This window comes from Brachyistius frenatus, unplaced genomic scaffold (genome assembly GCF_029030835.1).
Source record: "Brachyistius frenatus isolate BFR_SWC_R1_liver_20210118 unplaced genomic scaffold, ASM2903083v1 Contig_125, whole genome shotgun sequence".
In the NCBI taxonomy this organism is placed as follows: domain Eukaryota; kingdom Metazoa; phylum Chordata; class Actinopteri; family Embiotocidae; genus Brachyistius; species Brachyistius frenatus.
Genome location: NW_027210724.1, coordinates 116,463 through 144,324, shown reverse-complemented (window position 1 = coordinate 144,324; position 27,862 = coordinate 116,463). Strand labels below are relative to the sequence as shown.

At 40.1% G+C, this 27,862-nt stretch overlaps 1 protein-coding gene across 7 annotated transcripts in view; it reads right to left on the bottom strand.

Annotated features, from left to right (window-relative positions):
- LOC138629992 (protein kinase C alpha type-like) overlaps positions 1-27,862 on the bottom strand; it is a 138,030-nt gene that overhangs the window by 78,815 nt on the left and 31,353 nt on the right. For all 7 annotated transcript variants that reach the window (XM_069714065.1, XM_069714064.1, XM_069714070.1 and 4 more), the window contains exon 3: positions 11,623-11,705. In XM_069714065.1, the coding sequence (XP_069570166.1) occupies positions 11,623-11,705 (83 nt within the window). The remainder of the gene's footprint in view (positions 1-11,622; positions 11,706-27,862) is intronic.

The following is a 27,862-nucleotide window of genomic DNA, read 5'->3' as shown; positions in this document are numbered from 1 at the left end:
GAGCAGTGCTTCTGGCTCCTCAGTGGTTGATATTGTCTGAATGTCCTGAGGGCAAAATGGCAACTCTACAAACATTGGCATTGATTCTAAGGAAGCTAGAACTCAAAAATGATACTGACGCAAAGCCAGAAGGTGCTTTTTAAAAAGTCTCTCAGTCACAGACCCAGATTATGGTAACCATACACAGTGCATCCATTTTTTTTTTGAATGCAAGAGTTAACACAGTTCAATTTTATTGCATATTTATTCAACATGTCCCTCCAACTCGTTAACTTTTTCATGTCTATTTAGGAAAAGCATAGTAGGGATCCTCTGGGTCACACTTTGCTATCACTGTGTAAAATATGCACATGAGAGAGGCAGCATTGGGCAGAGATTTAGCAATTAAGGTTTTACATTGTAATGGAGACTGATAAGGTTTTAAATTTATTCTTCACTTTGCTGCAAGCCTTGGACAGTGTATTATCCCCCATGAAAAAGATTCATCCACAACAATATACAAAAGCTTGAATGTTACGATGAGCGCAAAGGATCAGACAAGATCTCTTTCATCTTTTCAACAAGGCCTGCAGTTAAACAAGTCTACGGTCTAAGCCAGCCCCTCCAGATAAAGGCTAACACATGGAAATCTCTAAAGTCCAAAAGGTGCAAACAAAAAGTGGATGATGAAAATTTTATTTCAGACACTGGTCAACCCTTTCGACATAACTTTTAGAACTGGCCGTCTTGCGGGGGATAACAAGGCACAGTACACTGTACATGTTTAAATTCCAAGCATTGGTTTGTATGTGGGTGAGAGGAGTTGCGAAGGCTAAATGTATGTCCTTCATGAATAAATGCAATCTTGTGCCTCCTGAATAAGACCCTGAGTCTGAAATAACATTTTGAATTTAAATGATTCTGGCTACTATATTTGAGCTACACTCGGCATCTGAACCAAAAAATTAAATGACTTTTTAAAAAAAAAAAAAGACTTTCTATATCTTCACGTTAGAGGATACCTAAAAATGATTTGCTTTAAAAAATAAAATTTGCCTTAGAATACAGAGAATCTCCTTCTTTAGTCAGAAATAATGAACTCAATTGGTGAACAGTCTTCTAGTATTAAAATCTGAACATACTTTATTCTGCATAGTAAAGATTAAACAGCCAAGAGAAGTACCAAACACATTTTTGAGTGGAGTTTAACCACCCTTCAAACACTCTCTTCCCCCTTATGTTTGCTTTGTAAAAACTGTCTATTTATTTGTTTGACTTATCCCAAACAGTAGCTACATGTTAGATGAAATAGCAGCCTCTTCAATTCACCACTCAGATAAACATACATGAATAAAGTGCCTTCAGAAGCCTTACACAAGTTGCTTTTAATCAGTGAGTCTGTATGTATGAGTGAAAAAAAGTGTAGGTGTGGAGTGTGGGAAATAGAATTTGTATTCACTGTCAACCATGGGTCTTTGAAATAGTTCTGCGAAAACTGCTTTGGTGTTAAAAGGTTAAGCCGATTTTATCATAGAAGAATTTCAGAGAAATTCCGTTGAGACCATGAAGGTTCAAGCTGCAACAGCCAATTTATACATCTACAATAGGAAATGTTTCACCAGGAAGTGATGCAGCAGTTACCAGTGCACCCACCCTTCTACTAACTTCCATTATTACCAGTACACACACACACACTGGAATGCATAGCACTTACATCCTTTCTGCATCGCCTCCTCCAAGTAAAGACCTGATCAAACCTCTTTTTAGACAGGCACGTCACAAACCATTAGCAAGAGAGACCCGAGATCTGATTATTAGGATCCCAGAGAGTATTAATATATTAGCAGGGAGCCCACAGGACTCTCAACCATCACATCAACCATCAGTCAACACTGATAATATTGGAATCCATGACATCTTTCTGAGAAAAAGTGACAAACGATCATCATTCAATTTTCATATCCATTTACTATAACCTGTCCCAGTTCACTTCACACACTTCATGGGTTGATAACAAAATGTATATAATTTTTTTTTTTTTTTTTTTTAAACGTTTCAATAAGTGATCATAAAAGAAATATACATCAAACTTCAGTTTCATCTTAACCTTTTAAGACAGAGGAAAGAGGTTTGGCGTGGTTCTCCCTTTAGAGTCAGAGTCGGTGTGAGCATATTCTAGATGATGCCATCTGATCTCATTGACATCACGGCTGCACAGAGCGAATGATTTGGCAAGCATGTCCATCAACATCTTCACTTTGTATTTACACTCCTGCCACATACAGTGTGTTCTCAGAGTGCCACTTTTTGGCTGGACTGCAACAGCAGGGCCCGATTAACACACTGTTACTACTGAATGAGTGAGTGTGTGTGTGAGTGTAAAGTTACACCGTAATTAGTGCTGTGTGGTTGTCAGATAAGGTCACGTTATTGGTCGACCAAATACTGTGACTTCCTCTGTATGTTTCAAATTAAAAAGCTGTTACTTCAAATTAAAAGCCCTCTGGCATTTCACAGACTGTCTAGCCGTATATAGGTTTAGATCTATTCTTGTTGTTACAGTGACATAAATCTCTTTATTTATGATACTTATTCACTTCATTTTTTTGTTTACTGGTTTTAATGAACATTAGGACAAAATATACAGTTAAATCCAAAATATTAATCACAAACGCTGAGAAATACATGATTTAGTGAATTCCGTTAAATTGTTTAGAAAACCTTGTAATGATTTAATACAACAAAATAAATCATACTGTGACAGTAGTGTGTACAAAAAGTACACAATTGCTCATCCAGTGACAGACTTGGTAAATTATTGTAATCTGATGTCACAGATTAACATGTGGAAAAGATCATTCAAGGCACTCAAAAAGGCAAATTACAGTGAGTAGTTTTGATGACTGCAATTGACACCAAAACATGGCATTGTCTCAGGACACGTCATACTATATTAGAAATGTCAGCTAAATGTCAGTTTAAACTCACTTCTCTGGCTTCACACTGAATTTACCTAATTCCAGCTGTGACTATGTCAAAGTTGTACTGCCTCTGGACTCGGAGGCTTTACTATAACTTGCTCAAGACATAAAAAAAAATATATTGCATGTGCTGGTATATGTAAAAGAAACATGTTCAGTTTTTCTTTTAGACTTGTTTTATGGAGGTCAAACTGTAATATATTTGACCCCCCCTGTCTGCCCCTTTGAATTTTCAATCAAAGCTAAAATAAATCGTTGTTCATGCTGAATAAGATTCAAGCCATTCACTGCATGCACTAATGGGAATATAAGAGGCTTATACCATTTGGGCATTTAGCAAACATCGCTAACAATAATGTTACTTCCATCACACAAATCAGTCTTAGCAGCAGTATCCGGTATCTAGGGAAGCTTTGGCAGAACAGCAACGCGCGCACACACACACACACACACACACACACACACAGACAGTCACATTTGTCACATTACAACAGCTTTTTTTTTATTAAATCTGAAATAGAAGAACTGCACGAAAGCATCATGCTGTGCCAAATAAGCAGGAACCCAACTTTTACAGTGTCTCTATGCAGTGTTTGTGATGCATAATTCTCTAGAGAGAGACCATTCTAGACCTATTAAGGTCCACAGTCTGATTCTGTCAACACTTCCCAGACAGAATAACAACCACTGATATTACTATTGTTTATTGTCATTTGTCTCGGAGCATGGGAACTCAAAGCAACATGCCTGTGTATTCAGTAACAAAATTAACTAGCGATGTGTGTCGTAAGGACTTATGTGATAATATTTACACATAATCGAGTGTGGATGAAGTAGGTTTTGATAAGGCCTCTGTAAGCCCACATATCTGTTCATATTAGACTGCACCCCCTCACGAGACTCAAGTCCTTCAGGGTCTGAGATGACAAAACTTTATGAGCCTCTGTCTTATCAGATAAATAGTACACTGCAAGGCATAAGCAACAAACATCTAGCTATGATAGATGGTGGTTGTGAACGTACATCAACTACTTTATGAAAAAAAATTATCACCAAAAGCAGCTAAATCTCAGCATGAGAAAATTAACATTCTGGGGAAATTATTTCTCATGAATTAGCAATCTCTATCCTGTCCATTTTCCTGACAATTTACTATAGCCTTAAGACATTTTTGTTAATAAAACAATAAACCCTGGGCAAAATCAGCCTCAAACAGATAAAGCCCAACTTTATCTTCAAGCAGATGGGGATGCAGCAGTGCATTAAATGAAACAGATATTAAAATCAAATCCTGCAGTGGCCTCGGCATTTATGTATTGCTTCATGTTGTTCTGCCTGCCTTTTTTGCTGGAAATTATATCTCCTTTCCATTTCCCTCTCCCTCCACTTCTTTTCTTTCCTAAAATCTGCCTGAATTGTTTCTAACCTGAGTTCTCTGGAGACTAGATTGGCTCCAACACATTTCTACCTCCAGTTCTATTCTTTTCCATCAAGCTAGCCAAACCAGAGTTACCGTTGTTCTATTTAAGTATGAAAAGCTACATTATGTGAGCATTGTTCATGAATAGAGCATGGGGGTTTTGGCATGCTAACCGACCTAACAGTCAGTCACAGTATTTCAGCAGCCCTATGCATGTGTAACCCACACGGGGTAAACAGAAGACTCAATATGCTACGGACCAGCGTCTAGATTCATTTGTAAAGAGATAACAGACACAATAATCAACTGGAGCCGTAGGGTTACGTTGAACTGCAATGTGTAATCAACTTTAACAAACAATAAAACATTCAACTACTTACACTCACATTCTAGGTTTCAACATATGCAACACTTAGTGCATTCAAAGTAACAATAACTCGCAATAAAGCAGCTCGAAAACACAACATTTATGAACTTGTTATCAATATCACAGGTGATGAAAGGAAATGGTCTCTTTAGTGCAAAAAGTTCAGAGTTCTTTGGATCCAAACGTTTAAGATGATTCTGTGTTGAGGTCGTAACAGTTTTTTAGTCGGATAGGTCCAGTCAAGTCAGTTTAGTTCAAAAGAGAGCTCTTTGGTTCAACACAAAAAAAATAGTCGTAGAGAGGTAGGGCTTTGACTCGAGCCGCGCTCGTCTGTTAATGCCTTCTTCACTTCTCTGCGCTCAGACTGCTACCTGGAGGGGTGGGACATAACCTCCTCCTCCAATCAGAAACCTGCACTGCCTGATGTAGCCAATGAGAACTGCGTCTGAACGAAGTGGCTGATTGACACTGTGTTTAGCAAATAGACAACAACAAAGGAAACATACTATAACCCGCGCTGTTTTACTACTGGGTTACACATCAGACATACATTTAAATTCTTATTTGTTTCTTTGCTGTATTTTTGTTCCAAATGTTTGTTGTGTAAGAATCACTTCAGAAAACCCTCCTATATTGTTCATATTTCCATGTTGGAACACTTTAAATAATGATTAGAAATAGTGAATGTCTTAACTCGGGCTGCCCCTGGAAGTCGGTAAATTGAGTCATCTGTCAGTCGACATGACACTGGACAACCACCTCCCTTCAGATAAAAGATATCAGACATCAGAAGCGACTATCAGTGTGAAGCAGCCGCATCACGCTGAGGTTAAGGTTCGGACTGGTGGACCAGGACTGGTCGTCATTGAACAGGGACCCCACCAGCCTCCCAACATCAAGTCCGTCAGTCCCTTAAGCAGGCTGCCGGGATCGTGTCACAGGCAGTTTGAGACATATGGGTTATACGCTAGGGAGTGAAGCGTAGATCAGGGAGTGTTTTGGCTCCTGCTGGCAGCAGCCTCCACCAGGGGAGGTCTGTGGGCGTGGATGGGAGTGACAAGAGGCAGACTTGCACTTCAGAAGACCTGCAAGGCTGCTCGGTTGCCTTGGGTTTTTAGGACCGTTTTTCGTTGGTTTTCATTTTAGCATACACAACATCACCAAATCTAGCGTGAAGCAATTTGTTTAATCTGGTGAAACTTCGGAATAAACCATCATACATCGAGTGGAGATGAACTTGCCTTGTGCTTTCTCCAACACTCAGCCAATCCTCACGCTGCCTCTCTCGTTTCGTCCCAAGTCTCCCAGTAAATTTTAATGACACTGCAGCCTTACATTTTTTATGCTTTTTTTGTTCTCTTTTCTAACTGCTCATCTGGAGACTGAACTGCAGGTTTCAGATGAAAAACTTCACACACTGTAAGAAGGAAATAACATCACAGAAGCATTTGTAAACACATCCTGGAGGATGGGCTCATCTATGACAATGAACACAGCGTGGTGAAAGAGGCCAAACTTCATTAGACACACTATCTGAGTAGAATACATTCTGCTATCCCTTGTGGAAGGACCTGAGTTGCTTTTATGTGTCTTCTCACATAACCAGCCAAAGAAATAATCCTATCTGGCTCTTATCACTGTGTGATTTTATGTGCACATCTTATGTGCTTGAGTCGACAATAATCTCATTTTACTACAACAGTATAAGATGACGGGGCTGACAGGACATGTCAGAACTCACACCAAAATAAATTCAGTGCGCTAAGTGCAAATATGCAGCATCAAGTTTCTTTGTGACTACATTTCCTTGGAAGCAGTGTTTGTTTGCCAAGGCTGCCACAGCGGCGTGTGCTAAAAGCATATGCTGGGATTCAGTTCAGTGAGGAGTGGGAAGCTGACTTGTGTGCACACTGACACAGAGGCCATTACATCACACAGTCTATCATGTTTAGACAGGCAAACAGAAGAAACAGAAAAAATAAAGTGGTTATTCATGTAGTTACGTTGATAGTTCAGCAACAGGAAGGTCTCATCCTTATCGCAAGTCTCTACTTCAGTTTGAAGCTTTTCTTTCTTCCTTTGAAAGGTTTCTAAAACAAGAACAATGGCTTTCTACAAGGTTGTCTTCTCAATGTTTAAACATTCATTTTGTACACATTCTAACTCATATTTGATTTGAAATTACTTTCACTTTTCTCGATAGTTAAACAACAAATTAATGAAGCTTGTCAGTTTCCACTTTAGTTGATTAGCAGATGAGGTTGAGGGCCTTGCTCAAGGGCACCACAGAAGCATTGACAAGGAAGGACAAGAGTTGCTTTTTCACTTTCACAAAGATTCTCAAGACGTTAAAGTCTGAAGCTACCTTCTCTAACCTTTAGGCCACTACTGCCCAGCTCTCAGAAGAGGGGTTTAATCTCCACTGTTCTCACTGCTTTGCACCAGTAACTGGCTGAATGGTGAAATGGCAGCCAGAACAGACATGTCTAACAGAGATGGCCAGGACCCTTGCTCCAAGGAAATGGACTAAAAATACAGATGAAAGGCTCCATTGCCTGTGACAACCCAAGATGCCTGTGGCACAGATGATGTAATTTAGCTCTGCTCCAGCTTAATCTTGTTTTCAATTCCCAAGCAGAATCCTTGTAATGAGACAGTGCGTGTCGCAACCCTTGTACCCAGAACACCTATTTCTCACAGACCTGCTGGAGTCTGCCAAAGCCATCTCCTGTGTGATTTGCCCTTTTTAATATTGGATCACTCCTGCCTGCAGCATTACTCATTACATTTTCAAATTAGGTTACTCTCAGATTAACTTCAGGCTTGGTCGCACCTCATGACTACAATGAGTGAGTGATTGTAAATTTGTGTTTTTGATACCTCATATTGTGGAAAACACTGTAATGGCAAGTTACGAGGAGTAGTAGCTAATAATGAAATATTATTTCTTTGTGTTTCATTGACCAAAACAATAACACATTACCAGTTCTGGTGGAACACATAAATGTATTATTGGAATTGATAACTGTTCAAACCTCCTTTGGCTACAATAACTTTAACTACAGGTCTGTGGATCAGACCTGCACAAGTGCCAGAAGGAATTTTGAACCTTTCTTCCTCACAGAAATGCTTCAGCTCAGCCTTATTGTGGTGATGTCTGGTGTGAAACAAACCTCTTAAGGTCATTCCACAGCATCTCTACTGAGGTAAGGTCTGGGTTCTGACTGGGCCACACAAAAAACAGACTTTCTTTGTTTGAAGCCATATCGTAACAGACTGATTTAAATGTTTATGTCATTGCCCCGCTGCATCAGCCAACACCTACTGAGTTTTAACTATTGGACAACACCTCTAAAATTATCCTGGAGGGCACCATGATACATTTGGGAATTCCTTTTTCTTTTGGCGATGGCAAACTGTCCATTCAGGCCCAGAGGCAGCAAAGCAACCCCAAATCATGATGCTACCACCACTGTACTTTATCTTTGGCACGATGTATTCATATTTGTATGCAGCATCCTTGACATGTAGTTAGTCTAAATATGTGTGTTCATAATTGTAACTCAGAAGAGGATCTGACCATATTTTAAAGCAAACGTTTAAATTGCAACTGTACATTACCTTTCAAATCTGTGTTTCAGCTCTGCCTGGCTGCTGTCACCGTCAAGTCAGTCTGTCTGTTTACAATCAAACAAGACAGAAAGGGCACTGTGCTGCTGCTTAACTCCGTTGTTCTGTCACAGCTATCTGTGTACTGAACAGCCCTGAGGGGCTCAATATGATTGTGATTGTTTGTGCATGCGTGTGTGTGGGTTGTGTGCGAGTTGCGTTTGTGTGTGTGTGTGTGTGTGTGTGTGTGTGTGTGTGTGTGTGTGTGTGTGTGTGTGTGTGTGTGTGTGTGTGTGTGTGTGTGTGTGTGTGTGTGTGTGTGTGTGTGTGTGTGTGTGTGTGTGTGTGTGTGTGTGTGTGTGTGTGTGTGTGCGTGTGCGTGTGCGTGGGTGTGTGTGTGTGTGTGTAAAATGAGGGGAATTCAGTCCAAAAAGACTTGCAGTTTGCCCCGGGTCACAATGTCCTGCACTGGTTAAGTGGACATCAATGATGCAGCAGTCACACACCCACACAAACGCAGGCACATTAGACTTCTCAGTTTCATCTGCTGAGCCCCTGTAGTGAAACCAAGAGCTCCTGCATTATTGACGGTGTTGTCCTGTAAAGCACCGAACTTACTCGAGCTGCTGGTAACATTACACCCAGCAGTCAAACAAAAACATTTTGTTAAACTAAGTGTTTTGATTCAACTTACTGATACTAGCATGGGTAAGTGATACTAATACCTACTAATTGTATACAACTGGAAGTAATTGTGTTGTGGTCTGACCAGCAAACCTTTGACCCAACAGACATCTGCTCCAATCCCTGTAAAACTGGTCGATGGATTGAGTTTTCTAAAAGACAGCGACATTGTCTGTGCGGTGGTAAATTACTTGAATGGCGACACAGAGCAATTGTCCCATGTCGATTATTTTTTTCCTCTTCAGCCTCCCATGACCCTAAAACAACAGGAAGAGGAAGAATGCTTTCATGGTTATCTTGCCCCATCAAACCAAGGCTAACCGCTCGCAATGATTTTACTGCTGAAATGATCGAGTAGCTCTTGTTGGGAGTTATTGTGAATGCTTTGTTACTTCCAGTAGGGGAGTTATAAAACACAGAAGTGAGTCATAAAATGCCGGTAGCCTAGAAACCGCAGATCTTCAGGATATTTGCTGGCCAAGGGAGTTATTGCCTGGACTGCACACCCGGGAGGCAGCAAGCAATGTAATATGTGTGGTTGCCCATGGCAACAGTAGTGCTACTGTAAGTGCACAGGAAGGTATATTAAAAGGAAGTATACTCAGGCATTTTGGTATGGACATGTGTTCACATAAATTGCATAATTATAGTCATAAAACCCGGCTGAGAGCCTGCATTAACAAAAGGCTCAATAATTTAGTATATATATATATATGTATAATTTTGTCAAGTCTCTTTTTGCTGGTTGGGATTTCTATGTATTACTTCCCTTTATCTTAGGCATCAATGTGTGTTGAGTAAGTATACAGTATGTTTCACATTGTATTTACAGGTGACAATGTCAAGTAGCTTTGAAGGAAAGCCTAACCAAGGTCAAGCAAAACAGTTCAAGTTCACTAGAGGTGAGTTGATAGAGTTCTACAAACCTGAATTAGTATCATAATCATAATTATTGCAATGTGGATACTGTGCAAAGCATGCATCAGCCCAATCTTTAACAGGTGGACAGACTTGTCAGACTCCTATTCGATCAACAGTTTAAGATGAAAATGAATTAATGTGTGCTTATGGGTGGTGCAATACAAAATTAACTGAGGTCACAAAAACACACCGATGTCAAAGGTCATTATAAGTTAGCTGTCCTGCTAATGATGGGTCTGAAGTTCCTTTACTACTCTTGAATAAAACATCCCCCCAGCTCAGACTATTTTATTCTGTTACGGCTTTCGTGTCATTGGTGGAGTGCTCTATTTACAGAGTCTGGATTGATGGTCTTGAATAACACACTGACATATCTCCAGTTACAGAGGCCAGGGCATGCTGCTAGAACACCGAGAGGCTACCAATGCCCAGCAGGTATGTAAATGAAGTTTCACACTCAGCTGACAAGCAGTGGTTGATGGCACAGTCGGTGCTAGAAGCCGATGATGAGACGAACGGGAGACCAAATTCGACGTGTAATACAAGATTAAATCATTTTTTAATAGTCTAATTAAAGATTGCAACATTATGACCATTAAATAGCAAATAATGTCATTAAAAAAAAGGCAGCATTTTAAATCTGCAAGTAGTGCAGATTTACTCAGCATACTTAAAATGCTGCCTTTTTTCTATGTAGAGACTAGTTTCTCTTTTCAGTCACGATCCATTAAGACAGTTGCAGGCGACCAGCTGCTAGCACTGCGAGCATCGCTTGGCCTTGCCAAGACAGATGTAGGTGTGTTGTTTATAGCCCCCACTCCTACATTTCCCATCTGTCTCCGGGCCAAATGAGGTCATCGTTAATGGCAGAGGTATTGCCTGCCAGTCGGCTTCCCTCTGAAGTCAGCGATGCTGCATGAACTGGAATTATATGCGTTATACTGTAAGCTCTAAAAACCCCTCTGAGAATAAAGGTCACTGTCAGTTTGTTAGGAAGTCACAGACTGCTTTTTTTTTTTTAAGATGTTTTGTTTGCAGGAAAAATACTGACTTTGATTGCGGGAAGCATTATTACGTTTTTCAAGAGGGGTTGGGGACAGTGACTCACTGAGTGGAATACTTCAATCATTTTTATTAAAAGTGACGCCCAGTGACTCGACTGGAACACTGGCAATGAATGAATTGAATTAGCCACCTGCTGCCACTGTGATTCAAGCACGAGCCTACTGAATTTAACATTTGAATAGCCTTCTTTGGATATTTTCTTACAGAATAAAAGGGTAAAGCTCTTATCTTCACATCTGAACAGACACAAAAAGCTTGTACTAAATATATTTTTTACTAAATTGATGTATGTTGTTGTGCTGAGTTTATCACATTAAACCATCTACACATTGATTATGCTAATACTGAAGTAATTGCCACTTTGGAGTGCCTGGTGCCTGAAAGGGATGCTTTTCAGAAGTAGAGAAAGTTTCTGTTTTCCTCTCACCATCTACAGACTGCTGCTTCATATTGTGGCAGCGGTAACAAAAAGCAGGTCTGGTTGGTGCAGCTGCAGACGGGTGTCACGATGTATACACTTCAGTCTAATGACAAGAAAAAGGCAAATCGCCACCGACAAACATGTCACAGGCAACAGCTGGGCTTGGGTTACTTACATCTGTGTCGGGCCCCTTATCTGCCCCCGGGCAGCAGAACGTGACTAATTCATGGCACCTCTTGTGGACCACAAAACAGCAAACTGCAGGGAAAGAAAATAGGACGAGAAGACGAGTGGAAAGAGAAAGAGAGATGTGGGGAGAGAGATTCAGAGAGAGAGAGAAATACATAGACAGATGTTGAAAGACAGACAACAAAGAGAAGAAAAAGAGTGACATGGTTAGAATACAGTGTATTATTGTTGAGTGATATGTAGACAGACAGCTGAAAGAATTAGAGATCTGAGGGATTTTTTTTTTTTTTTTAAGTCTGATGTCTGGGCTAGGCTCCTCATCATGTGTCCAGATGGCCAGTCCTGCTGACTGCTCTTATTGCACAGTACAGTGCCACCTCCTCACTGACATGACAGGAGCTGAGGCAGACACCCCGCAGACACACACACACACACACACACACACACACACACACACACACACACACACACACACACACACACACACACACACACACACACACACACACACACACACACACACACACACACACACACCTATATATGCACATAAAGCACACTCAAATGAAGACAAACAAGTTCACAGACTGACACAATTGCTGTGTATATATCCACATTGTACACATCTCGGCCTACACACTGAATACATCTGCCCAAACACTGTCAGATCCCACTGTGTCATTCTCTTGGTCTAAGTGCCAGGTCACTGAGCACATCGTAGTATGCAGTCGAGTAAGCAGCCAAGACACACCAAGACGAAACAGGGAGTGTGAGGGGGGGGGGGGGCTAACAGTGAGAGCCTGCCAGCATGAATAGAAAATGTAGATTGGTTCTTTGCATGTTCAGGCTGACACTTGTTCACAACAAATGTGTTTAAATAAATGTGATTTCTGCTCCTCTCTCCTTTTGATATGGCAGAGCGCCCCTCCCTTTCCTCTGAGGACTTAATGTTTTCAAGGCCGGGTACTTGCGGCAGGAGATGAAAGCATCTGCATTGGTGGTTTTCATAGTCTTCACTTGGCACTGAGTATCCCTGAGCAGACTCCATTAGTGATTTGTGCTGATGCATTTCCAAGGAACCTCGCTTGATTTTCGGTTTCAGTTACAGTTTCGTCCACTACAGTTTCAGCTGAGGAGCAAAAACTAACGTGCATCGTCTCTGACTGTTATTCTTATACATCCATCTACAAGTCATCTCTCATCTGTTTTACTGTATACCTTTTAAACAACTCCACCCAAAAGCAAATAACTGAGTACTTAAGATGAGCTGCGATGGCACCTGAAAAATGGCCACATTTATATTACTATTATTTGGTGCACTATTTCTCTTATTTGTTGCGCACATTCTGTCTGCACACCTCAGTAATTTGGCTTGTGTGTTTACAGCCACATTGCATCATCAAGAAGAATACATTGTTGGCATTGTGGAAAATCCCTCTCCATTTTCAAATGGCATTTCTTCAGTAGACATTTGTTTGTAATGTGGGTGGCAAACACGTGGGTTAAACAGGGCCACAGAGAGTGCTTGGGTCAATACCAGCTGCTAAATGATGATGAATGATGAAACGCCCTCGCAGAAATTTCAAATTGTACATAATAATCACGACGAACGGAAAACAACGCGCACTTCCTCCACTTCAAGTAGCTAACTGGAGCTGACGACACCGCAGCCTCTCTTTTCTGTCCTCCCCTGAAGTCTCTGTGTCAGTGTCAGCCACGCGGTTGCGCGTTTATCGGTTTCGGGTTTGTATTGTAAATGCAGTCATACTAATACCAAACAATAATACAAAACAAAATCCTAATACAAAAACTCAAACAAAAATAAGAGTCAATAACAAAAAATAAAGGCCGTCTTCTTGAAAACTTATCCCCCAAAATCCCATGCTATAAACTGCCCAAAATTGAATGCTATAGTATGACTTTTTTTAAATAATTTGGACAACGTAGTATGACTTTTCTTTTCATATTTGACATGCTATAGTATGCTATGCTATTCATATTTCGGAAGACATGCTGTAGTATGACTGGTGCAGTTAGTTAGATGGTTAGAGCAGTTGCCTCAGTAACTGGTTTCGATCCCCACTTGAGGCATGAATGTCAGTTCAGAAAAAAGTCATATTCCAAAAAGTGCTAAAAAATTCATACTGTATGTCATCCGAAATATTAAAAAAAAAAAGTCATACGGTCGTCCAAAAAGTGACCCAAAATTAATTTTTGTATATAGTATAGCCAGGGCGATGCGGCTAAGTTTGATGTTTCGTTGTGACATAAGTTGATGTTTAAGGTCAAACGATGCTCCAAACCTCACGAAACGTGCGTCAGGCATCAACTTTCATGAGTTTTTGAAGATGTTAAAGCCGGCAAAAAAAAGAAAAAAGAATAAGGAACGAGATCGAGAAAAAAATTAAAACTGCAACGGGGAATATGCGGACCCTCGCTTGCTGCACGTCGGGGAGCCGGCGGCACCGACCCGCTGGATCCCCGACGTGCAGCGCGCGAGGGTCCGCATAAACATTTATACTTTTTTTTCAATATTCAGCTTTTTTTTAACATGGGAGTCAATGAAATGATTGGTCATTTTTCAGCCTGTTGCTACTTCTACACCGTTTGTGCTACTGAAACCGTTCAAATATCAAAATGTTCAGCTCTTTAAGCACAATTAAGCTATTATTCAACTTTTGTTCTGCTAATTTTACTTTTGTGTACCAGGTTGGAATTAATTTCAGGAGTTTTTCTCTGTAATATGACAAATCACCCACACAATTTAACTCTACCAGCATAATTTATACATCAAATTGTAGGGATTTTGGTTAGCTTTCACCCAGTATGTGAATTATTACAATCGGACTTGAGGTTTTTGAACCATCAGTCTCCACGTGGTAGAAACTCTGCCCAACTCCCCATTGACTGCAATGTTAGAGGTATGAGCATAAGCAGATGTCTCCTTTTTTTTTTTTCTAACTTGCTCCCTTGTCCTTATCTTTTGGATTTAAAAAAATTTAAAAAAAAACACATTTCTGTGTTCAGCTCCTTCAGGTGATTCTTAAAATCTAAAAACGGCAAGCATTTGTTTGGCACAAGTCAAACCCATTATCTGTGAATGGGAGAGGCTTCTCCCCCAAGTGTGAAGCTGTTTCCATGGTGACTGCCTGTGTGTCTCTTTACACAGCTGGAAACTGATTAAAACTGCTTTGATCTGACATTTGTGTATATACCAGTTTAACTAACACAGAGACACAGTCATGTTCAGATTACGTCAGTGGTTCAGATTAGTTTTTGTCAGTAAACAAACGTTTTAGCTGTTTGTTATCAACAATTCCTTCAGCGTTTAACTACCAAGGTTGGATTCTACATAGGGGTTTTATCTGCCTTTTTGCACAGCTTCAGCAACTTCCTTCAGCTTTCAACTTCCTCCAGCTTTCAGCTTCCTCCAGTTTTCAATTTCCTTCAGCTTTCAATTTCCTCCAGCTTTCAATTTCCTTCAGCTTTCAACTTTCTTCAGCTTTCAACTTTCTTCAGCTTTCAACTCACAAGGTTCTACTGTTCATTTATATTGCCATTTTGCATTTTTGAGCAACATCCTTTAGCTTTCAGCTCCAAAGTTTGTATTCTGCATTTATGAATTTTGTTCTGCCATATTCAATATTGTTTCATATAAGTGGTTTGGCTTTCAAATTTGGAGGTTCTGCATTTCAACTGTTTTTTTAAGCCATGTTCAGCATTACTTCAGAAATGATCTTTCAATTTCGTAGTTTTGCACCTCTTCTGAATTTCCTCAGACGTTTCAGCAATTTCAGTTCAGCTTCAGAAACTCATTTCAGCTTCAGCATTCACTGCATTTTCTACTGCAAATGCATTTACCAGTTTTGACTAGATCTGTATTAAAAGCAAGAAAAGCTATTCCGATATTTTTGTCACACTGCACTAAACAGTAAAAACAGTTATGTTGCAAACATGTCGATATTCACTGGTACTTTAATGATGGTAAATCAATACAGCCCCTACACACAGACATATCACACCACCATAACTCTGCCACTTCTTCCCCTTCATGCCTCCTAGGAGTTATCAGTCAGTGCAGTCAATAACTGACATGAACCATGACCCATAACTCACAGCACTGCCAACCCACAAGCCAGACATGTCATAGAGTTCAGTGATTTAGTACCTCCATAATGCATCCAACAGTAAACAAGTGATAGGAGTGAGTTTCACATTTTCAAGAGCAAAGGGCCTCCGGATGCAACAGTGAGCACTGTAATCCTCTGCTCTTCTGTTGATGAAGCTAGACTTCCTGTATGGAGTGCTGTACCTGTACTTTTCTTTTAGCAGTCTATGCTCATCAGCAGCAAACAATGTTCATTACAACCACCCAGTTTTTTGTTATTTTTTAACAAGAAGAAAGAGACACACTGCTACTCAGTGTGTTTAATGCATTACCTCATCAACAGTAGGGAATTTCTCCTTTAAAATTCCTACTTGGCGCCTCAAACAAGCTTTAAAGCTGTACAAATTGGATACAAGATAGAACACAATGTTGTAGTTTGATCTTATCACCAAAAAGCACCGAAGCAGTTGTTTACCATCCTGATTCGACCACACAGAAAATATAAAACATATGTGGTGAACAGACTCAGCAGATTGCCCCATCTGATCAAGATCAGCCATGAACTTAAATCTGCTCTATTGGCAGTGATGCTTCATGGGCTGTTTCGATTTTGTTTCTCCTCTTCCTGCATTTTTGCACAAACCTTCTCCTCAAGGGAGGGCAATTATTTTCTGTGACATCCCAATTCTTTCCCACACAGAGTTATGGAATTGGCTGTGCTTGTTAAGCCAATTGAAAGAGATAGGTGAAAATGTGAGCTACAGAAGTGGAGTGAGACAGAAAAGGAGGTAGCAGAGACCGTGCGAAGATGAACGAGGTCAGAATACAGTATCTTCACGGCTCTCATTAGAGCTCAGCTGTTTGTGATCGGTTCTCCCAGTGGTCTTGTGCTAAGGCAACACTTAGAGGTTAAACACATACATCATGTCTGACTATCGTCAAGAAAGGACTCCATTAGGAGGCAATAACCCAAGCTTGCTGGATAGTAACTCGTAGCAACTGCATTACTATGAGAGGATAATGTAGATTACATTTTAACAGCAGTGAGTGTTGGTTAATTTTTTCATCGAGCAAAGCTAGTAAAAACACTAGAATAAGAAAGACTCTCACACTAGGTACATCAGGGTCAGGGTGTTCCGTTTCTATTATTACTATCATTACCGCCCCACTGTTGTATGCTTCTCCAGGAGAAATTGCAATTTACATCGATATCCATCCAGACTCATAATATATGCAGTGGAGACCTTGAACAAATCCTTGTATGTTTTCACATGCTTAGCCAATAAACCTGGTCGACAGTAGACATTGTTTTGATTATGGATGTTGCTGCAAAGATGCTTCAAATTATAAAGCACGGATGCTTCAGACACATTTTCAACTCAACAACAGAGTCGATACAATCGCCACAGTTTTAGGTGCCATAAATCTTGGGTGTTTACCAAAGATTAGTGTCACCAATTTAGTACCAGACCAAATGTGAAACATTGAGGTGTCACAGCAAAGTTACCTTTCGGACAAAATGTCATCACTTCATTGCATCTTGTCATAATTGGCTCAAAAATTAAATAAAATAAATTATGGCCTCAAACCTTTCTTGTGACGTCACACTGACTTTCAAACTTTGTCTACCAAAATCTGGTCACTTCATTCTTAAATTCAAGTGAACATTTGAACCAAATTTGAAAAAAAATTCCTTCAGAGCGTTCTTGAAATATTCCGTTCACAATAATGGGACAGACTTTAGGTCACAATGACCTTTGACCACCACAATCTGAACAGTTCATCGTCGTGACCAAGTAAACGATTGTGCCAAATTGGAAAAATGTCCCTTGCGGTGTTCTTAAGATTTTGAATTCATGAGAATGGGACGGATGAACGAACAACCCAACAACCCTTTGTGCCAGTGACAGCCTTGACCCGAGACATTATGTTAAATTTGCTATTGAGAGCTACTGAATTAAAACAGGGTCTTTGCAGAATAACAATTTAATATAAAGCAACTTAAGCTCACAAAGTCATGTGAAATAGGGTTGTGTTAGCTAAGACTATTTTTTTCAGGGATGTGAGCTTATAGCTGTATGATTACAGCTTGGCCATCTTTGAACAAAGACAGCAGCACAGTTTAGGTTTTTTAGTCCTGTTGGTTATGTTAACTGGAGATATTCTTTACCTCTGATTAAACCATTTCCTTATTCTCTGGACAGATTTAATTATACAGCAATGTAACAAGGGTTTCAAATCACTTATTGCCTTCCAGCACAGCACAATCACTTTTTCCCCCCAAAGAAAACATAGCTCAAACCAACTCCTACTCACACTATGGAAAATCAATTTCTTCCAATCTTTTTTTAGATTGCAAGTTCAGAGGAGCAATTTCCTAAAGATTTTTTATTATTATTATTATGAAGACAGGCAGGAAATGAGAAAAAGACAATGATTTAATCCACCACTTCATAGAGATGTAGATTTAATTCCAAGGTAGCTCGCAAAAACAAAAAAGAGCCGTAGCTTTTAGCTCTAAAGACACCTTGCAGCCCATTGGTGGCCTTAACACAGGCTTCTCTTCCCACTCTGAGAAGCTTTCATTATTTCTCTGGGCTCTTTTCTCCAGTTTAATACGTGACTCCACTTTCACCACTGTCACCAAACAATAACTCCATTGCCAGGAAAGGTTGAACGAGAAAAATAATTAAACAGGATCAATGCAGACCTGATGGATGGAAATTGCTTGGATTAAGATTTGATTTGATGTGTGATACAATTAAACATTCCTATCTTGTATTCTGTTGTCTGGCTGAAACAGGATTGAATGAGGAACAGGCCCCTATACATGCCCCTATTCTGTCAATGTCCATTTTAAAAACTGAATTTAAAACCACTGTAGTCCCAAGAATAAGAAGCAGTCTCAAAGGGAAGGACAGTGTTGGGTATTATGTAAAGGAAGGTAAGGAAGTACAGCTGAACTTGAAGTGCATTGGACTTGAAATGCCTCCCTTCAAATTCTAAATGTCTCTGAATGCACAATACGTCGAACCTTGAAGCAGATGGGCTACAGCAGCAGTATACCCATCTTCTGATGGCTATTTCCAGCAGGATAATGCGCCATATCACAAAGCTGAAATCATCTCAAACTGGTTTCTTGAACATGACAATGAGTTCACTGGACTCCAATGACACAATCACCAGGGAATATGGACCAAAAATCTCTGAGGAATGTTTCCAGCACCTGGTTGAATCTATGCCACGAAGAATTAAGGCAGTTCTGAAGGCAAAAGGGGGTCCAACCCGATACTAGCAAGGTGTACTTAATAAAGTATGAATAACAATTCAATTCTACATAACAATTCATGTGTTTCTCAAATGATAGTAATTGGAAAAGCTTAATTAGCACCAGAAAACATTCAAAATCTAGGGAAAGTGGACTCTTTTCCAAAGAAAGAGAAACTATACACCCAAAGCTGCTGCACTCAAACTGTGCAAAGAAAATATTCACAATTAATGATTGATCCTGTCTTTATTAACATACCAAATCACATGGTTTACAGTTGCCATTATCTGCAAACTGATGATGTAATCTTTCTTTTGAGTAGATACTGTAAAGTAGGCAGTTAAAACATACAGGAGAGAAAGTGAAATCAGTAGTATTTAAAGAATCCATCTTAACTAGAAAGAAACTTGTAGCAAATCCAAACATGCAGTGATTCATAAATGCGTCTGTTCTGCAAAATGAGCCTTAAACAACCTTCGGAAATCCCACTGTTAATCTGTGGACATATTCTTCAGTATGAACATACATTAATGACTCAGTCAGACAGTTGTGGGAAATTTCTGGCAGAGTTGAATGTGTTTGTGAGGTCCAAGTGGCTCAAATCCCTTTCTATTAGGTGCATTTATTCAAGCACAAACCATGTCCGTTTGTATTATTTTCGGTATTTAGAGGCATTTCACTACACTTGACATAAATGTACAAAGTGCATCACGACCCACCGTGTTCACGGGCCATGATTTAGTTAACTTAATCATTTTTCCAAATGTGAAGTACATCTAACCAATGGTAATATTTCATTACTTTGGTGATATGTTTAAGGTGTAAATACGCCCAAACTTAGAAAGGTGTATTATGCAGTCGAGTAAGCAGCCAAGACACACCAAGACGAGACAGGGAGTGTGTGTGTGTGTGTGTGTGTGTGTGTGTGTGTGTGTGTGTGTGTGTGTGTGTGTGTGTGTGTGTGTGTGTGTGTGTGTGTGTGTGTGTGTGTGTGTGTGTGTGTGTGTGTGTGTGTGTGTGTGTGTGTGTGTGTGTGTGTGTGAAATACACTTCTGATGATGCCGCCCTGGTACCTGGGCCTTAATAAATGCCTGACTGACTCCTTTGAGGTAAAGAAAGTCTTTTCACACATGGCTGACTTGTTTTGAGGAGCGACGGTGCTCTGGGCTTTAATATAAATCATTGAATAGCTGCTAATGGCTTCGCCGAGAGGCAAATCACCAGATAAGGAATATCTCCTTGAAAAACACAAGAACAACAAACAGTGTGTTGTTACATAAAAGTCTCAGTGTAACAGATGTGGTTGCTGCTTTCATTCCCTCCAAGATGCAATTACAGCTTGAAGTAAAGTTTGGCAAAGGTTCAGAATGCGCATGACTTCACTGACCTCTGAAATGAAGAGTGAACAATTGAGCCTGAGGACTAAAACTTTAGCACAGAAAATATGTTTGTACACCCAAAGGAGCACCATATGCAGATGAATCTTCAGGGTTGCTGCCTCTATAGTTCTTCAGCACTGTTTTACAAACACATCAAGTTCCTTTTTCTCACTATGACCACTGCCTATGAAAACCGTTGTATAATGTCTCGTGTTGCTCTGGGCAAGCCGTCTAAAGTCTGAGAAAATTATTGTAGCTTGGGGAAAGCCTGCATTTAAAACCAGGCATGTATAGTTGGGGGTATTTACAAGGTACAATAGGTAAATTCACTGCTCTTGGATTTGGAGCTTGACCCATATGAGGCGCCAAAAGTCTCTGAGCAGCACAGATCTGCTCCGTAGCATGAACAGGTTCAAGGCAGCACTTGACAGGGCACAGGCCAACTGAGTGAGAACACTGTTCTACCTTAAGGACAGCTCTGCAAGCCGGAGAGAAATGTAGTCCGTGTGGACGAGGCTGTTCTCTTTTTCAATGATTCAACACTTCCAGTCAAGCACATCAATGGATTAGCCTGGCCTGGTTTAGTGCCAGCACTTACAGTCCGAGTCTGCTCAACCACTCCAGCCTGTGTGGCTATGGACACAGTGTACAGTTTACATCCCGAGGACACCATGCAATGCCACAACTCAGTCGCTTGGAGCCACAATAGAATAGATTAAAAGTAATCCCCGGCTACAAAAAGCTACCATGGTGGAACATCTAAAGGGAGTATCTTTTTACGTAATAAAATGACTTGTTAGGCAAAATACAAACTCCAAAGAACATATAATCTGAGAACTGCAGTCATGATGTACTAGCATAGTGGACCATTTAGTTATGCAAGTTAAAGCAGCTTCTCTCCAAATAAGAGCTGTTTGTTGAGCTAAGGTGGATGTGATCAGTACGTTTCGCAGAGAAATCAACTCAAATAGAGGAGTTGTATGTTGTACTTCCACCAGAAATACAGGTAGGGTTAGCAAACTTGTTTTACTTTTTTTATTTTTTTTTAAGCCCTAAAATGTTGCCAGTGTCTTCTCTAATTCAAAATGGTGCTGGGACGAAGAGTCACGCTGGTCGGAAGCTGCAGCATATCCAACATTTCATATCCAGCTTTGCATTCTCAACCTGTCACGACACTTCACCTGCCGTTACTGGCCGTTAAGTTGGAGAAAGATTGGTCTGTCAAGGAAACTACTAAACTCTACCTCACTCTTCATCCTGATCCTGAGCACGACACAGTACCACACAAACAATGGTGATACGGGCCTCTCTGGAGTGACCTCACACACATGCACACACACTTTCTTTTCACTGTTTATGCAACAAGACTGGTCAGTCAATGCCAGTTTGGAAAAGCAATGCCTTCATTTTTACCGTTATTGTCATCATGCAGAGCCTTACATGTATAGAAGAAGTTCAAATGACTGATACCCGAACTAAAGGCCCAAAGCAGATGAAAGAATGGCCTTTTAAACAAGAGCTGCTGCAGTTTTTCTCCACAGGAGGATCTTATACCAGCCTCTCCCAGCAGGCACCGAGGGCGGAGTCCTGCTTCCTGTTCCAAGTCCTGTGCTCGCACGAGGGGAGACACATCTGGCTTCTATTTGGACAGCTTTTCCACAGCAGACACACGACCAAGAAGACAGATTCTTTTTTTGTTTTGTCCAAAGTCATTGATCATTTGATCTTCAAGCCTCCTGCACTATTCATTCTCAACTACCTACCGCTGCAAGATAAGGATGATGTCATGCTTTAATATCTTGGATACTAACAGTGTCTAATTTGGCTCAATTTAAAAATGTACACACTCCACACGGATCTCAGAAAAACATCTCATCATAATGTCCTTGGTGTTTATGTGCTTGGTAGAAATTATTTGGAGAGATTTAGAACCCATAATTCACTTCTTACACTGAACATGTGTTTACAGATACATATACGGTATATTCACGCTTGCATTGTGACCATAATTTGTCATCTAATCAATTTTTATCCAGTTGTTGTGCCTTGGACCTCACATATAAGCTGGTTGTGGGTACCTGAGGAAACTGGCTTATATGCCCAGAAACTCTAAACAGAAATTGAAGCAAGTTTAAATGACAAAGAAAAAAAAAGCCATATACAGATGGGTGTACGGTGAAGGCATGAATTCAAATTTGTTACATAGCTTCAACAGCATTATGTTTTTAATTAGATAAAAAATGTGTCAGTTGTTGGTCCTTATTAATTAATCAAAGAATATTTACTGACAGAATACTACAGAGTACTTACTGCGGTCTGTCTATAATGACTGAAGTCACAAGCAACTTTGGCTGAGATTTGAAGTAATTGATAGGGTACAGACTTAATGGGATTTTGAAAAGACAGAGCTAATCCATAGCAGAGTATGTAAATTCCACACAGGACAAGGAAAACACACCCAAGGGAGGCAACAGCTGACTGCTCTGTTTGCAGTAGAACATTGTGTTTATGAGGCAAAAAACATTTCTGTCTGCAGAGTGAAAACAAACAATAGTTTTGCAACAGTTTAGCAGCCTTAACATGGTTTGTTTTGGAAGAGCTAAAACTAACTGTAAAGATTATTAATCATCCATATGTGGCTGAAAGACAAGCTCAGACTTCATCATGCCAGACCCTTTGTGAGAAAGCTCCTATTGTTGTGTACTTCAGAATGCTTCTTAACACTTGAGAAAATAGTATTTACTCTTAATGTTAAGAAGAATGGGAAAGACTTTCTGAACAAGGACAGGAGCAAACACTTTGTCACAAAGGCTGAGATTCATTCATTAGAATTAAACTAACTTGAAAACTTTTAAACTTTTCAGCCAACTATTAGACTCTTTACAACATCTATTTGCGCCCTGGGCATGACAGTAGATTATATCAGAGGGAGAACAGCACTATTTCCAACCATTTGCTTTGCACAGTCTGAGCTCTCAAACCGAGAGGAAGCTTTTGTCAAGACTCTAGAAATGTCCATTTGGCTTTTCAGCCTGACTGCAAGGAACAAAAATACATTCTGTGAGGACACAGTCACTGTATGGTTTTTTTTTTCAGCCATCAACTGCTAAATGTGAACATTTTCCTCTTCTTGATGATAAAGGGATACATTTTTATCCCCATCAATAATTCACTGCCGTGCACTGACATTTAAACCCTTCCATAATGGACGACACCTTAACAGAGTGACACAGAGGGACATCTTTGTATCCAGAAGACACATTTTTGTGGAGCAGAGAAAGACAGTTTTAAGGCTGAACTAAATATCACTATGAGATTTTTTTTTTCTAAAACACTCAAGGAGGATCAATATCACATTTTTAATGGTGTTTGATTTTGACCTGGTTCATTTTGAGGGCTATTGATTAAAATGTTTATCTAATTTTTTTTGTGTGCATAATATTTATCAATATATGGTCTATTTCTGATCATTGCATTTCAGTAGATTCCTGGAACCTTCTGTCTCATTTATATGTAATATACACTATGCATATACAGTATTTATGTCCTTTACCTGTATAATCAATATATTACCCTGCACTCCATTTTTCAAATCCCTTAGAAAAGTGCTCTAGCTTTGAGTGCTGGGTAAAAATGATGGAATTGTTGGCTTTTATTTTTATTTTGTTCTTCGCAGTCTGCTGCCATTCAGAATCATACTCCAATGTGATGTCATGTTCACTTTTAGCACCGACTTACTATTAACAGAGTGCAGGGGGGTGAGAGAGATACAAGAAACAGGACCTCTTATTTATCTGCCGATGTAATTAGTCAGCTCCTGTCTGTTTTGTGCGATTATGGCCCAAGAGCAGCTTCAGTGGGAGAGGTGCAGCAAGAACAGGCAAACACCACATTACTTTTGGATAAATGACAAGGATGAACACAAAAGGAGATAGTGAGGGAATAGAAACAAAGAAACGGAGAAATGGTTTTGATGCTTTCTTTAGTTTTGTTCAATGGTTGATCTAAAAAGCACAAAACACGTATAAAATGGTTCATCCTCCAGACAGACAGTCTGGAAATTGGACCTGCAAACCTGCAATTGTGAAGGTCAGACAATAAGAAGTCAGGGGCAGACAATACAGAGCACCTCATCAACTCTCACAGCTCCCCAATTACATGTGACAGGAAGAGGTTCAAATTAAGGGGAACGTTCTTTTAAAAACAGCCACGCAAGAAAGGCTGGAAGTGCTAATTGATCTTTTGTGCAGAGGAGCAAAATCTATGGGATTCAAAGAAGGAAATGCAATGGGAATGACTGAGCTGTGGCCTTTCTTTCTTCTGAAAGTAACAATGGGGCGGCACACTTCACAAAAGCAGGACAAAAAGCAATGTGAGGATCTGATTCATACTGTAGGTACGTACGTCTCTATGTGTCTACGAGACCGATTACAAAATACAGTAAATTGTAATGTCGGGAAAAATGTGGAGTATTACGGTGCGATAAAAATTCAGTGAAGAAAATAGGATAATTTAAAAGAAAATGCGTTACTTCTGTTGTTACCGGTACATTAAACTGTCACAGCTATAGCATTACATCTTTTTATGTTTCACAGCACAGCAGGACTATGAAAGAACAACAACACCAGCAAAGAGGCCCCCTGACTGCCTCTGGGCCTCCGAGCAGCATGCGGGCAGTAACTGCTGCGACTTTTGATTTGAACACCTGAATAATGGATGCACTTCTGAAAAATATGTACATTTCTCACAACCTGGTGGGGCATCCTCAAAGAAACTCTCACCCCACTATTGATTTAATGGCACACCTTTGAGAGCCCGAGATGGGAAGTGAGCACCGAACTGTCTGCCCCCTATCTCCTCTCCATCTTCGCAGGCAGCTCTGCTGATGCTTCCACACAGTAGATCTTTCCCAGTTGAGTTACAGCTCCAGATGGAGCCAAATACATCGATATCTGATAATGTCCCTACAGTTCCTGGTATTGCTGGATGATATCAATTATACACAATGACAGAACAGGCTAATAGATGGAAAACACTGTGACACCATTTCACAGAAAAAGTGTTGTTTTATTGGCAGCATTGTGGGATTTCATTACTTCCAACAGCCCCAGAATGCCTGAAAACATTTCATTTCTCTGAGCTGAGGCCAAGATGCAAAATAACTCGCAGGCGTGAAAGCGTAGTTTATAGGTTTGCACGTGACGATTACAAATTTAACAGGCCCACTGTTTAAAATAGAAAGTAGAAGTACATGTAACAGGCGCTTTAATAAAGGGGAATACTCATCACGTGAATTACTCTCCATAGCAGTTGCCATGAGGAGGTTGCAGACTGTAAGAGGAATGTGCGTGCAGGCGCAGTCTGCCTGTATGCACACGATTAGTATGAGTTCGAGGCATTCCCACCCGTGAGAATGGTGAGCCAGACAACAGCACAGACCAACACTTAACTGCTCGACACAGCAGTCTAGACCATTTCACTAAACAAACACTAGCATCAGGGGCGGCCGTGGCTCAGATGGTAGAGCGGCTTGTCCACTAATTGTAGGGTTGGTCAGTTCAATCCCTGCTTCTTTCTATCCACATGCCAAAGTATGGCTCAGATAAAACACTAAACGCCATGTTGCTACCAACGGCACCTTGCAAGGCAGCTCTGATGAGTGTGAATGGCTGAATGAGGGGCAAAAATTGTAAAGCCGTTTGTAAACCTTGTCATAAAAAGGTAAAAAGATGTTATATGAATGCAGTCCATAGTATTAGTCATAGGAAGAGTTTAAATTTTATTCTAGGGATCTTCATATTACCGCAGTTGTGGATTTCTTTTCGTGATTTGTAATCTTAATGCGTGTTATTACGGAACCAAGTCATAACCGAAGCAGACTGTAAAAACTCACAACATAACAGCGCGCACGCGCACACACACACACACACACACACACACACACACACACACACACACACACACACACACACACACACACACACACACACACACACAAAGATCCTGAAAAATGGACACTCCGACAGTAAGATCCCTCCAATGAGAAAACACACACTTTGTAACAATGGTTTAAACCTCTCCGTCTTCCCAGGAGGTCTAGCATTGCAGCAGCTATAAATAATCATAGGAGATTGCTGGCTGCGGTGGCAGATATCCAGATTCATGTCACAACCTTCTGTAAACGGCAGTGGATGAGCATCATCTGCACAAATGAAACCAGTAAAATACATATATTTTTTTTTTTTAAGTCGCTAACAAGCTGTAACAAAAATATAAAAGTTCAGGTCCATGCGAGGTTAAAGAGGAACAGATTCATTTTGTTAAAAATTAATCCACAATATATCATGGCAGGTACAGAATGCGAGTTAATGAGTGTTCTAATTATAGGCTTCTGTCTCAGTAAAAATATCCCCTCGCAGCATTAAATCAAGGGTAACAAATCTTGAGACAAAGTCTTCTGAGCACGTCCCGTTGGCTTATGCAGACTAATTTATTGCTTCACTGCTGGTGTTGTAATTAGAACTAAGTAAACAGGAAACATGTGGAGCCCCGGATGTAAATTGTCAAACATGACCGTGGGGACGTGGTAAGATCTGCATCGGTTGCAGAGACGCTTAAATGTAGGATGTGGTAATATTTATTATGCCAGTTTTCCTACAAACAAACAAGAACTTGGGTGGTTTTGATAAGCAGCTGACATTTACTGCAGATTATGATGTGCACAATTACTGATAAGACACAGAAAGTCATAAAAACAAGATGCAAAATATGAATTTATAATGTGTAAATAATAGGTTTATTTAAAGCAGAAGAGACTGGATGGGTACTTTTAAATTGCAATGACAAGCTACAGTATTCAGGTGTCACTTAACATCACACTCAGGCAGCCAAACACACATACACAGAGTGAGAGTGTGTACGTCTGTATGTCTGCAAATGAAAGTGTCTGTGTGCCCTGACGGCACCAAAAGTCAGCACTATATGTGACAGCTTGCTGTGCAGGAAGCAAAGATAAGCCTAATTAATTAAATTCATTAAAATAACTGCATTACTTAATTCATATTTTCCAACAGTGGTTGGCACTTTGTGATTAACAGTCACACTTGATCACTGGCAGGGTGTTTTGACGAAACACAAAATCAAGTCAATCTAACACACCTGAGGCGACGAATCTTAACACATTTCCCCTTAAAAAAAAAAGACTCATTAAAAATATTTTTCTTATCTTGAGGCCTCAGAGCCAAATATCGAGAGCTGTAGGTAAACTTAAAAAAACGGGGACACCGAAATCGAAATTACTTGGTCAGAATCATAAATCACTGCTTTCACAGTATCGACAATATGGGTTGTATTTTATAGTTCTTGGAACCTTATAGCACTTCAGCAACATTAAAAGGAATAGTGCGATATATTTGGTAACACACTTAGGGCCTGATTCACTATATTGTACCCGTTTTGCGGGTAATTGCGA